General features: G+C 43.5%; 1 protein-coding gene across 9 annotated transcripts in view; it reads right to left on the reverse strand.

Moving 5' to 3' along the window:
- The window catches only part of TDRD12 (tudor domain containing 12), a 72850-nt gene that overhangs the window by 48809 nt on the left and 9943 nt on the right, over positions 1-14098 (reverse strand). For 7 of the 9 annotated variants that reach the window (XM_072967273.1, XM_072967268.1, XM_072967269.1 and 4 more), the window contains 6 exons: positions 13551-13709; positions 11252-11388; positions 9636-9755; positions 6671-6726; positions 5469-5554; positions 160-349 (listed from right to left, as the gene is read on the reverse strand). In XM_072967273.1, the coding sequence (XP_072823374.1) occupies positions 160-349; positions 5469-5554; positions 6671-6726; positions 9636-9755; positions 11252-11388; positions 13551-13619 (658 nt within the window). In that variant the 5' untranslated portion in view covers positions 13620-13709. Of the gene's footprint in view, positions 1-159; positions 350-5468; positions 5555-6670; positions 6727-9635; positions 9756-10182; positions 10521-11251; positions 11389-13550; positions 13710-14098 lie in introns of those variants that run through there. The other 2 variants (XM_072967267.1, XM_072967272.1) reach the window with 2 other exon arrangements.

A 14098-nucleotide genomic window follows, 5' to 3' on the forward strand; every position in this document is an offset into this window, starting at 1 on the left:
CACAAACTCACTAGGATTAAAAGTAAAATATTAAATTCATAGCCTAAGTCTCTGCCTCCATAAAAGAAAAAGTCTGTACAACAATTTTTATCAATTCACTAAGATTTCCCATAAATAAGATGGTTTAAAGGGAACATACAATGATGAGAATCCACTCACTTTCCATCCCTTGAGAATCTTTTCCTTGCAAAAACATTGGCCAAAGAGTAAGTGCTGGATTGAGTTTATTGGAAAAGGATGCTGTCTTCATATTCAATCTTGGTTTCTCTAGAGCATCAAGGTTTTTATTTTCCATAGGTGATATGTAATATGCGAAGTTCTTTGCAACCAGATCATCATTAACACAAACCTGTGTAATTTTAAACATTTCATGAATAAGGCAAACATAGAGAAGTGACAATTAAGAAAATATTCCAAACTTAACCCCAAATTTCAATCTTCATAAAAATTATTTTATAGAACATAATCTGACAGAAATTGATCTCCTGACTTCTGCTCCAGTAATGGTGAACCAGAGCCCTTTGTCCAACCTTCCTGATAAGAAAAACAGTAAGAAACTGTAGGAAATCTAAGAAAACATCTTGTAAGCACTAAAGAGCTAATATGACTTCGCCAGACAAAGACCTGGGGGGAGGGCGAAGAGAAAACAATCATGAAAGGAAAAACTGATAAATTAGACTTAACCAAAATTTTAAATTTCTGCTTTTCAAAAGATACTATTAAGGGTAGTCCACAGAAAGGGAGAAAATATTTTCAAATAGTATCTCTGACTGGACATGTATCCAGAATAAACAAAGAATTTTCAAAACTCACTAAAAAGAAAACAAAATCAATTTTTAAATGGGCAAAAAATAGTAATGAAAACAGTACGGTATTGGCATAAAAACAGATTTATAGATCAACTGAATAGAATAGGGAATCCAGAAATAAACCCACCCATATATGGTCAATTAAATTCTGAAAAACGAGCCAAGAATATATGGGGAAAGGACAATTTCTTCATTAAATGGTGCTGGGAAAACTGGACAGCCATATGCAAAAGAATGAAACTGGACCACTTTCTTACATCATACGTACACAGAAAGAAACACAAAAATAAACACAAAGTGGATTAAAAACTTGAATATAAGATCTGAAACTATAAAGTTCCTGGAAGAAAACACAAGGTAGCAAGCTCCCTGACATTGGTCTTGGAGATGATTTGTCGGCTTTGACACCAAAAGCCAAAGGCAACAAAAGCAAAAATATAGCAGCAGCACTCCGTCAAACCGAAAAGCTTCTGCAGAGCAAAGGCAAGCACCAACAAAATGAGACGATTCTGATTAAGAGAAAATGTGGGTGTATCATGTATCTGATAAGGGATTAATAGCCAAAATATACAATGAACTCTTACAACTCAATAGCAAAAAACAAAAACAAAAGCAAACTCCCTAAATAGTCCAATTAAAAAATGGGCTGAGGATCTGAGGATCTGAATAGACATTTTTCCAAAGAAGACATACTGATAGCCAACAGATAACATGGAAAGATGCTCCAATCCACAAAGATGTATCTCTTCACATCTGTTACAATGGCTACTGTTAAAAAGGCAAGATACACCAAGTGTTGGCAAGGATGCAGAGAAAAAGGAACCCTCATGCAATGTTGGTGGGAACATAAATTGGTGCAGCCACTATGGAAAACAGTAGAGAGGCTCCTCTAGAAATTAAAAATAGCGCTACTACATAATCCAGCAATTCCACCTCTATGCGTTTATCTGAAGAAAATAAAAACATTAACTTGAGCTTTTCAGGGCAGCAACGGGTCTGTGGAGCTGCCCCAGGAGCTGAAGCTGTCATGTCCCCTCTACTTCAGCTTCCCACTGCACACAATAAAGGCCGTCTGTACCACAAAACAAAACAAAACACTAACTTGGAAAGATATATGCATCCCCATGTTCACTCCAACATTATTTACAACAGCCAAGTATAGAAACAATCTAAGCATCGATTGGTGTGGATGAAAGGATAAAGAAAATTAAGATGCATATACACACATACCATATGGTATATTACTTGACCACAAAAAATAATGAAATCTTTCCATTTGTGACAACATGTATTGACCTTAAGGACATTATGCTAAGTGAAGGAAGTCAGAGAAAGACAAATGCCATATAATTTCCACTTATATATGGAATATAAAAAAAAACCAACCAAGCTCATAGATACAGAGAACAAATTGCACTGGTGGTCGCTAGAGGCAGGGTAGGGGGCAATATGAGGGGAAGGTGGTCAAATGGGTGAAGGGAGTCAAAAGGTAAAAACTTCCAATATAAAACAAATAAGTCATGGTGATGATGGCTAGTTATACCTTACTGCACATTTATTTGCAAGTTGCTAAGAGTAAATATTAAAAGTTCTCATGACACAAAAAAATTGGTAATTATGTGTGGTGATGGTTAACTAGACTCATTGTGGTGGTCATTTTGTAATATGTATATATAAATATTAAATAATTGCACTTCACACTTGAAATCAGTATGTTGTAAGCCAAACTTCAAAAAAACAATAAAATGAAAAAAATGGGTAGAAGATCTGAATACTTCATCAAAGACATATGGACGGCAAATAGCATATGAAAGATACTCAACGCTGTAAGTCATTAGAGAAATGCAAATTTAAACTGCAGTGAGACAGCACTACACCCCAGTGAGAATGACCACACAAGCATTGAGGATGTGGAGGAACTGGAACTCTCATTGTTGGCGGGACTGTACAACAGTCAACCACTTTTGAAAACAAGTCGGTAGTCTCTTAATACTTACAATACGACCCCAGAGTGTGACTCCAAAGTATTTACCCAAGAAAAATGAAAGCTCAAGTCCAAAGGAAGACTTGTATATGAATATTCATAGCAGTTGCATTCATAGCTGCCCCAATGGCTACAACTCAAATGGCCATCAACAAGTGAATAAACACACTGTAGTATATCCAGACTACTGACAATGAAAGGAGCAACATGGGTGCAACTTAGAATAATTCTGAGGGAAAAAAACAGGCAAAAAATAAAAGCAAACACCCTAGGACACATCCTTGTGCTTCCTTTGGGACTTTTGGCCCCATTTTTTTTTTCTCCTGGCAATTATGACCTCATATATTCACTATGAGTTCTCTCTGCTAAGCATGCCTTCTGTACTTCACCACCTTGAAGTAAGAGCAAGTTGTCATCTGCAGACAGCCATGTACACAGAGACAGACCGACCTGTGAAAAGCAGGAAGAAGCAGGTCAGCAGAGAACTTGTTTAAAAGATGTTTCACGAGATGCGTCCAACAGCCAACATTTTGGCATTTTTACCAAGTTGTAAAATAAGCAATGAAAGGTCATAGGGGAAATCCACAAGGTTGTGGGGGATCCCCAAACGCAATACAAAGAGTAACAAATGAACCCGATTACAAATGAACAACATAATGACATCGAACGGGGTAGGGAAGAGAAGAACTAACCTACGTAACTTGGCATCTAGGGCTGCATGATGCAATACGGCTAAAGACAAATTTCTTTTTCACAGGAATGTGAGTCAGCAATTCGGAAATTACTCTCTATGAATATTAGGATTAATCACTTAAGCATACTGTAAACGCAGGTTTCTTACTGTCAGAGACAGGTAATAAGAATGAGGAGAAAGGAGGGCTAGCATGAGCTCTGTGGCCCTGGACTGAAATTAGAGGTACCAGAGCTCTTAATATACACACAGAAGAACAGATCTAGGCACGCATGCAGACGTGTATGCACGGGGCAGTGTACACACGTGCATTTCCTGTCTGTCTGCTGGGAGGGCCTGTAATCGATGACACCCCAGCAGTAATGAGCACACCCAGGGCCCTGATCTTGGTATCTGAACACCATTCTTCAATAAAAGGAACCAGTTCTTGGAGAAGTAGCCGACTCCAGGGCTGAGGCTAGAAAATGACAAAATTAGCCTGGAGCATCTTCTGGTACCAGAAAGTAGGGAGTTTTCAACAACGACGGAGCACACTGAAAGGACACACGAGCCACTCTGAAGATGCTCCTAATATCCAAATCTGCAATAATCTGAGCAAGAAAATAATGACAATAATGGATTATATCTCCCAGAGTAAAATAAATATTCGAGTCTATATGAAGATAAATTACCAAACCAATCAATCAATAAACGAGGAAGAAGCGTCAGTTCTTCCTCATAGAATCCCAATTAAAAATGTAGGAGGCATGACAGAAACGGGCCAACACCACAGAAGTATGTTTTGCAGACGAGCATCACTGATGCACATCTGCACAGTCTCAAAGGATCTCCCTGTATGATACTTAATAATTTCAAAAATGAAGAAACAGTAACTCTGCCGAGGAACAAATCTAGCAGACACCAGCTTAACCAGGTGATGAGGTTTAACATGACTACGAATCAGCATGGGGAACCCCAGCCATGATGTGTGAGAAGGGCAGAGTACCACTCCCGGAGCGTTCCTGCTGAAGTGCTCAACACCTCAAGCTAATCAGCTAAGGCCAAACTGAGCAGCAGTCCACCAAATGATGGGCTGGTACTCTTCAGAAGTGTCAGGGTCTTAAAAGATGAGGAAAGACAGGAGCTGTCACAGATTGGAGACCTGACAACCAGACGCAACGTGGGATCTGGGATCAGATCCAAGAACAAAGGGAGGTAATTAGTGAGAAAAGTGGCAAAATTCAAATAAGACCTGTAGATTTTTTAAAACAGTATTTAGCAGTGTTAATTTTCTGGTTTTAATCATTGTACTATTTGTCTGTATGGTTAACATTAGGGGAACCCAGATAAAGCACATGTGAAAATCTCTGTACTACTCTGGCATCTCTTTCATAAATGTAAATTGCTCCAAAATAAAGTTGTAAAATAAATCCATGGTTCAGATGCCCTCCGTGGGCCCCAAGCAGGCCTGGATCTGCATCTCCACCCACCTCCACACAAGGTACAGAGCCACACCCTCTTGCCACACTTCATAAAGGGCAGCCAGCCAACAGTGAACAGGCAATAACTGGGGTGGGGTCGTGGAGGAGGGCTGTGAGGCCCACTTTCTTTCTACTTACGTTATCTGAATTCTTCACAATGAGCTCGTATTACAATGAAAAACTTATGGGGGGGGGGGAAGCAGGGAACTAGAGCCACACCAAACGTGTGTACTCAAAATTACGTCCTCTTATAAGAAAGTAACATTTTATACTCAGCACTATAGGAATAATTTCTTGTTTTTTACTAAATAAAAGACTGTCTAAATAACATCCTAAAGGAATTTTTTTAAGTAATTAAAAGAAGAAAAACAGTCCTGGCTAACTTCTGATCTAAGCCAGACCTTGAAAGATTAAGAAAATTTCTATGCTACGTGAATGACATTGTTCCCCTTGGTGTTCACTGTTTTATTTAAAAATATGTAATAATGGTAAAACATTTTTAAAAATACAATTCTTTCACTTACCTTTTCATTTTTTATAGTTACATAGAGGTAAACCTCAAAAGTGTCTGCTTCCACAGCACACAATTTGGCTTCCACCTGGGTAGCTGCTGAACAGCATAAATGAAAACATAAATCAGCTGATGTTAAAAGTACACTTGATGTAAAGTGACTATACGTCAATAAAAAAAAAGTACACTTGAAACAACTACAACCATTTCTCACCCATTGATCTCTGCTACGCACTTTCGATTACCAGCGCCACAACGTTCCCCCCGCAAAAGGGGCCTGGCGTTGGGTGAAGGCTCTCCGGCACGGTCAGTCACGTGGCCCCCCACCTGCGGCAGACCCCCCACAGCATCCTCCTCTCCTGCCACCCTGTGACACCATCTCCTGGCCCTCACTTCTCTTCCAGTGACCCACCAGAGTCCATGCCACCCGGTCAAATGCCCCATGGACTTAATCACCCAAAGAGCAGCTCCACATACAGGTATCAACAGGCGCTCTGCCCGGTCCTTTACAGACATACTTCTCCGCACTCTGACCACAACCCTGGAGGTAGTGCCCGTGTCACCTTACAGGTGAGGAGCCAGGCTCAGAGAAGGCTACACAGAGCGGCAGGGCAGGCAGTGCAACCGGGGCACGCTGCCTCCCAAACCTGAGTCTCCCAGGCCCCAAACTCCAAAACCCGAGGCTCTCTCGACCCCCCACTTCTCCCAAGTGCAATGCATCTGGCAGCAGAGGAGAGGGGCCAGCAGGTGTCAGGCAGCACTCCTCAAACAGCCCCAGTGGTCGGCACAGTTATCTGGCTCAGACTCCAGGGGTTAGGACAGATGCCATAAATCAGAGCGTTTTACAGTCAACAATATAAAATTAAAAAGAGCACACTAATTAGGTGCTAAGACATTCTACACAGCTTAATTAGCAGCGATGGTGATCACACAGCAAGCATCCATTTACTACCCCTTGTTTGCTTAAAAACTGTTAACTAGGCTTTCCTTAGTTATTGGTTCAATGAAATGCACGTAAGTTTATTCACTCTCAAAATTCCAAGGGTGCAGAGTCACTGTGACACTTGGGGTGGAAGAAGTGCCAGGCAACTTATGAACACACACGAGGGGGTCAAACAGCTAAGCGTGCATGTCTCAAACTCCCTGACTCACAGAAGGCGAACCCACCTTGGGCGTTAGTTCAAAGTGGCTGCAGCGATCACGCGCCTGCCTTACCTTTCAGAAGGTTCTGAAAGTACTGGACAGCTGCACTGTCCCATTTCTTGGCGGGTCTAGAACAGTGAACAGATGCAACTTTATTATACTTTTTGGCTGAGGCCAGTATGCTAACATCATGTTGTAAATTACATGCTGGACGTTTCTGTTACACGATGAACGTACGACGCAGGTGACACGGAGCCTGGCTCAGCTGCGCCCCGCAGCAGGCTGCCCTCCCATGACCGCCACCCAGGGCAGAGGCTCGCCGAGGACCGGGCCTCCCCTGGGGCTTCCACCACGCATCCTGTGTCCCAACACCATCACCCCACTGCCTGTGACGTTGGTCTCCCAACCACACCAGCTCTCGGGACAGTGATCCTGTGTGTGCAGGGCTGAGCACAGGCGGGCCCGGAGTGAGGGCTCCACACATGTTGGTTAAACCAGCTTTCTAGGCGTGGCCGAGGGAAACCCAGCCACTGGTCTCCTGGTATTCCTCACTCTGCTGACTCCCATCACTGCGTCCCAGTTCTCCCCATCACCTCGCCCTTCCCTCTGTGTGATACTGTGATCCGTGATGAGAAGTATGTATTTGGTCATTGTCCCTGTTTCTGACACACAGCTCAGGGACAACAGTGATTAAGGTGTCTTTTGTTATGTTAATGAGGTGACGAGTGGAAAGCATGTAAGTAATTTAGCGATGGGGGCTGGTTGCCAGGGGAACTAACTTTGTCATTAGAGGGTGAGAACTTTCAGTCCCATCCCCTTGACCTCCTAGGAGGGGAGAGGGGCTGGAGGCTGAATCAACCATGATAGATAATGAAGCCTCTTTAAACACCAAAAAAGGACTGGGTTGGGAGTTTCTGCGCTAGTGAACACATGGAGATGTGGGGAGACTGACGTACCTGTAGAGGGAAGGAAGCTCCATTCCCCAAATCATGCTCTACGCTTCTCTCCCATCTGGCTGTTTCTGAATTATACCTTTATAATAAACTGGTAATCTAAAATGTTTCTCTGAGTTCTGTGAGCCACTTAGTAAATTAATCAAACCCAAGGAGGGAACCTCTCATTTACAGCCATCTCATCAGAAGCACAAGTGACAACCCAGACTTGAGACTGGCGTCTGAATTTGGGCGGGGTACAGAGGGGTTCTTGTAGGATGGAGCCCTTAACCTGTGGGATCTGATGCTCTCTCAGGGTAGACTGCGTGAATTGCTTGGTGTTGCGTGGCACGCGTGCGCGCGCGCACACACACACACACACACACACACAAACACACATACTGGAATCAGAGCCATACGATGCTTTGGAAAGAAAATCATAGGAAAAGCCACAGGCAATGGAGGATCACGAGAAACCAGTATTTGGAAGCAGGGAACAAAAATAAAATAAAGTAAGGTTAGAATGGTATGTTTTGTTTCACCACTGGTTTTATTTATCAGAGATGCCACCACCATCCTCCAAGGGTTGTTTCAAAGATCAAATGAGGTAATGTACATAAAGTACTTAGCCCAATTATTTTAAATTTTTACCAAGAAAGATACTAACCACACTACTTCAAGAGAATCACAAAGAATTTTCAAAAGGAGGTATCAATAAACAAATAAATGATTCCAACAACTTGCTACACAAAGAATTATCTAATCAGTTTTTTTTTGTTTTTTTACCAAAGTGTTAGCCCTTTTGGAGGGAAATTTAATGAAATCTGTCCAAAACTGTAATATACATATTGAGACAGACACTAGATGAGGTACAAACACAAAGGCACCACAAGTCAAAGAAGGTGATCAAAACCCAGTAAGATCACTTCCTGCAAGCCCTCCTTTGCCTACACTGAGGGTATCCTAGGGTTGGGTGTGCCCAAGGCTGGGAAGGCCCCCAAGGAGCACTGTGGTGGTGCTGGGGAGGGGGCATGAGAAAGAGAGGGGGGCTGCCTCTGAGGAAGAGCCAGACCCGGACAGCTGGCTGCTCCGAAAGAGGAACGGGGAGGAGGCAGAAGCTGCAGGGGGCCTGGCGGAGTCCAGTGGCCTCGGCAGAGACCAGACGCCTTAGGATTTTATTAGTGTGAATCCCGAGGCAGCCCTGAGAAGGGTGCATTCATCATTCCAAGGGAACTGTTGGTGATGGGGGCTTGGGGGAAGGAGATGGGAGGGTCTCTGCAGATCTCACAAAACCACCCATAAGAGAGAGGCAGCTTCTAAGTTCAGAGAACACAATGCAGCATCACCAGGACACGTAAGCTGAGTCAGAAATGTGCTGCTTCCTACAGCTTTTCTCCCACAATGTCACAGTGCTGGAGGGGAGGGAAGGTAGAGTAATGGGGGAGGATGGGGCTGCCCCCAGGACCTCAGGTAGTGCCCATTCCAAACAGCAAAGATCACAGCCATACCCCTGACACAGCCGTGCCCAGTGCAGGGACCCGTCCTGTATAAACGCTGGCAGTATGGCCCAAGGCAGGACAGACGTGTGTGCATAGACGTGTGCGCATGTGACTGTGTGATACTTGTGTATGTCTGTGCCTGCATCATGTATCCATCTTTACGTCTATACATTTTATCTACATTCTTAGGAGAACGTACAGTGCAAAATGGTTTGGAAGCAATCTAGCTGGCTACCAAGAGAGGAATGGTCACATACAGCAGGCATGCCAACGACGGTCAACTGTGAAGAAGACTGAAAGTACAAGGGAGTACACAAAGCAACGAGCTTCAACATACACTCAAGTTAAAATCGCCAATTCTTTTACGTACATTAAATGCTGAACAGCATGGAGCTGGGGCCTCACTCTGAACCCCTCACGACGCAGCCCCTGGAGACAGGGCTGCACTGCTGGGTTTGGCATAGACTCAGAAGACACCTCCAGAAGGACAAAGAGACCTTTGAAACCGCTTAGTGCTTCTCAAGAGGACCCGATTCCATGCAAACATCATGCACTTAATGTAAGGCTTCTACTACCGATTCCGCAAAGGCCAGAGGCTGTACTTACACAATCTCAGAGCTGTCTTCACAGACGTCAATGTGCAACGTGGCAGGTTTTGTGCAGTACAGTCTGAATTTTTTTGCTCTGTAGGGAAGCTGCATGAAAGCTGCTACTGCAACTCGGATGCTTAACAGTGAGACAGAAACAGTCCCATGATAAAGAAAAACTATACAGAACATATTTTTTTAAAGTACATCTACATAATTAATACACTTAATATAAACAAAAACCAATTCCTTCTGTTTCTATTAAAGCTACCAACAGCAGCAAAGTGCTTGGAGATGTTTGCCCAAGAAGGTGAAAACTGGTTCTTGGGGGCTGAGAAAAAAATCTTACTTTTTCATGCAGAAAGCACAGATACACATATAGTACATAAAATAGATTCGGTGTACCTTCAGCATTAAAATGTCATGGCATCAGGGCAAGGAGGGATTAGAAAAAGTGTCTACTGGGGTTCCTCAGACTGAGAAATACTGGGTAAAAACAAACAAACCTGGAAGCAAATTCTATTTAAGATTTTTAAACATCAGTTCCAATACACAACCAGAATTACCTTGAAGTTTCTGTAAATAGGCAGATGTTTTAAGAACTAGGATTTGTCAGCTCTGCACAAAAGAGCTGGAGGACTGAGATTTGATAAGGTTAAGTCGTTCAACATTTTTATTTCCATTTTTCTTCAGGCAAACAGCAGAGCACCCGAACTTACGATTTCGACACCAATGGGCCCCCAGGTGCCCTGGGTGGGCGGGGCGGGTCGCAGACAGTTGAGAAAAGGTGACCGGACTGACTGCCCCTCGAGGTCTCCCTGGGCTCTGAATCACATGATTCTCTTGCCCAAAACAAACTAAACTTAAAACTCCTAATATTAAAAGAAAATCTCCGCAACCAGCTAAATACGTTATTTTAAACACCAACTATGTTAATAAAGGTGCAGAATCACAAGCTAGTCTTAAAGACACGCAAGCTCCGGGTGTGCGAGCCGTCCCTCCCGCCGCGGATTCGCCCCTCAGGGCACACGCATCTGTGCAGCTGGCACAGGTCTTTCGGAAGAAAGGTCCTCATGTTTACTTGCTTGTTTGTTACAATGATATCCTTTTATTCTAGGACAGGAAACTATGTAAAAATGATCACAAACACCAGTGGTTTCCAGTCAACTGTGACATGTGGTTCTAGAAGCAGTGAGGGCTCACTCTGAAGCGTCCCCTGTCTTCTGCGACAGTCACGCCTCACTCCACTAACAGAACAACCGGGGGTACGTGTCCTGAGGCTGTGCCAGCGGACCGTCCCTTCTGTGGAGACGAGGAGGGCTCCCAGGAGGCAGAGAAGCCAAGTCTCCCTAGGGGACCCATTCCATCACCTGAACAAACTGAGGGTTGAGAGCACACCTGACCCTCCAGGCAGGAAGGCGGAAGGACTGAGCCCCCTTGCTGAGTCCTCATCCTGACCACCTGCTCTCACATTCACTGCTCGTAAAATGGGACCTGCAAGTCTCCCCTTCTGGAAGCTAAAGATATCCCAGTTTATGACCTCTATCTCCTTACCTGGAGAATGGACACCCTCCTTTAACACTGACACCTGTCTCCTTAAAGAGCGGAAGGCAAAGTAAATATGTACGTACGTACTTTTTGGATTTCACTGGAATGTATCTGGCAAAATCCACAAGGAAACACCCTGCCAGGTAATGGTCAGCTGAAGACACGATCGACTTAATAACAGCCCGGCACCAGCACTTGAGTTCCTGACAATAAACCACACAAACCTGCAAAATAAAAAGAAAACTGCAGCGTTAAAATCGCTAGTCTTATGTTGGGAGAACCAAAAGGTACTCTCAAGGTCACCCCAGCCTACCTTCTGCCTACGGGTGCGAGGAGGCTGCAGCTGCCCGAGCTAAACGCTGCCTGACGGGAAAGAACACAGGGCACCTGAGCTCTCCTGCACTGTCTTTCTTACTATAATCATTTTGACTCCTTAACTAAGGACCATTTTTCGAAAGCAAATAAGCAAAATGCACTACTTTATCTCCTTAAATCAGAAAAGCAAAGCTTGCCACAGATTGTCAATCACGTGCCAGGCAGATGTGAAACTGCTACCCCAGACTCAGCATCCCTGCTCACTGTTCACTATCTCCACGGCTGGACATCCACACCACGACAATGGGGATTTTCGTCTTTTTGTTTACTGGCATGTTCCCACCACTGAGAACAGTGCTTGGCATGTACCAAGTCTTCAAAAACTACTCGGCAAATGACTGAATAAGTAAATGCCTGCAGCCCACCAGAGGGAAATACCCTTGCTGCAGTGACAGCGCTTGGCACTCGACTGTCCCACAGGACTGCTGGCCACAGACAGACAAACCATCCGCTTGCCCCCAGGCTCATAAAGTGGCCCAGTGGACAGAGTTGTGCCCAACAGGACAGAAGTGGACCACTGGAGATCCCTGCCCTCGAGACCTGAAGTTGGAAAATACAGTGCAGACACTTCTGCAAGGAATGGTTTCTTGACAGCCTCATATAATTCGAAACTCAAATAATCCAAGAGAAACTCTGCCAAAGGATGGAGGGTGTTTCTGTTTTAACACTTAAATCACAAAAATTTGTAGTTAATAACTCAACACAACCAGTCAACTTTGAAAAGGCGACAGACCAGGGCTTCTACTAGCCAAAAATGAGATAGATAATTTAAGCACCAAGAACAATGATTTTAACCTGATGAATATTAAATTAAAACTAAAAGCCAGGAATTCAATATAGAACTTAAAAATGACAAGAAAGAGGGAGAAATAAAACAAATCTCTGGACACCGATGCAGACCATGAGGCAGAAAGCACCATGCTGAAACTTGACAAGGGAAAGGGTGAGGCAATCCTTCTACCCTTCCAGGATGAAAGTGTTATTTCCAGCAGCCAAACCACCCATCAGATGAGGGAGGGTTCTCTAAGGAGAATTCCAGCTCGTGGATGCAGAGAGAATGCGAAGATGACCATTTGCCAGCTTTTAAACGGGAGAACCGATCTGGGCAGCGGTGTCACTGGATGGCACAAGTGTTAACATGAAAAGCTGACGGGCGCTGCGAGGGAGGGCTTGGCTGCCACCACCTGCCCCCCACCAGCAATCTCAGTGTCACCAAAGGTGACACACTCTCCAATTCAATACCGGGTGAGCCTCACAGCTCCAATCATTCTTGGGGGGAAAAAGTGACCCTGAATCAAATAGAAGCTTTATAGTTATCAGTCCACAGGAAATACAGGGGACACAGGGAAAAGTTCACCACCACTACCACAAGGAAGCAGTCAGGCTACCCAAAAGGTAGAATATTGTAAAGGGACAAATGACCTACTGGTTTCAACAAGTCAATGGCATGGAAAAAAATAGTATTATTAATGACTATTTGGGTGAGGAATTCAAATTATTTCTAATATTTCTCATAAAGAGTTGATAAATCTCCTATCATGCTATTATAAAAATTCACTCTTCCAAGAAATGACTGACCTGCAGAGAGAAGCAGACACTGAGCATGGAGCTGAGGCTGCAGGAAAGGAGGGACCACGATGCAGAGGGAGGAAAATAAAGCAGCACAAGTTGGCCAAAGTCATGGGCAACTGAAAGGGACGCACTGGCCCTAGACTGGAAACCCCCACACTCACTGTGCTAAGGCCCCTACACCGTGATGAATTTACAGTAATCCTCTGGTGCCCAGCCCCAGAAGGATGGCCCCAATGCCTGACTTCAGATGACATTCCACCTCCTGTTACACAGCTGCCACTTTCCATGACCAGCCCAACTCTTGGGCAACCGAAAGAACCTACATAATGCAATGATTATAAGCAATTAAAATACTCGAAAAGTTATCGTCTTAGTTGACAAAATATTCTACATTTTGAATGGTTTTTAAATGGTATTTCAAACACATTTAGATACATACCTGTCCTTCTTCCAACGTTAATGGTTTTATTTCTATATCTTGACACATACTGCTATAGAAGTCATTCATGGCACGACTGAGTTTTTGATAGTCAACTTCATGATCTAAAAAGGGACTGCACCCTTTTATAACAACCCAGAAGCAACCTGGATCTTCAATCTGTAAAATTTTAGAAACACAAAACAATGCATGATTTAAAAGTAGAACCATAAGATAATAAACCTTAGAGTCATGATAACGGTTCCTAATTTAATAATCTAACAAGTTTTTGATGAGTATTTCTGTCTTAAATGGTCAGACCGAGGATAAAAGACCCTCAGCACAAATGTGTATCAAATCATCAGGTTGTACCCCTTAAACTTACGTTATGTGTCAACTGTACTTCAGTAAAGCTAGAAAAAAGATAAAAAGACGCAAGGACAAAATTCTAAAATACGTAACCAATAATATGTAAGTGACTTAAAATTACGTGCTGTGACTCAGAAAGCAAACAGAAATCAACGCCCTTGATCTCCCGTATTTTGGAAACACCTGTAATTTAATACGAA

Source organism: Vicugna pacos, chromosome 9, assembly GCF_048564905.1.
Source record: "Vicugna pacos chromosome 9, VicPac4, whole genome shotgun sequence".
Taxonomy (NCBI): Eukaryota; Metazoa; Chordata; class Mammalia; order Artiodactyla; family Camelidae; genus Vicugna; species Vicugna pacos.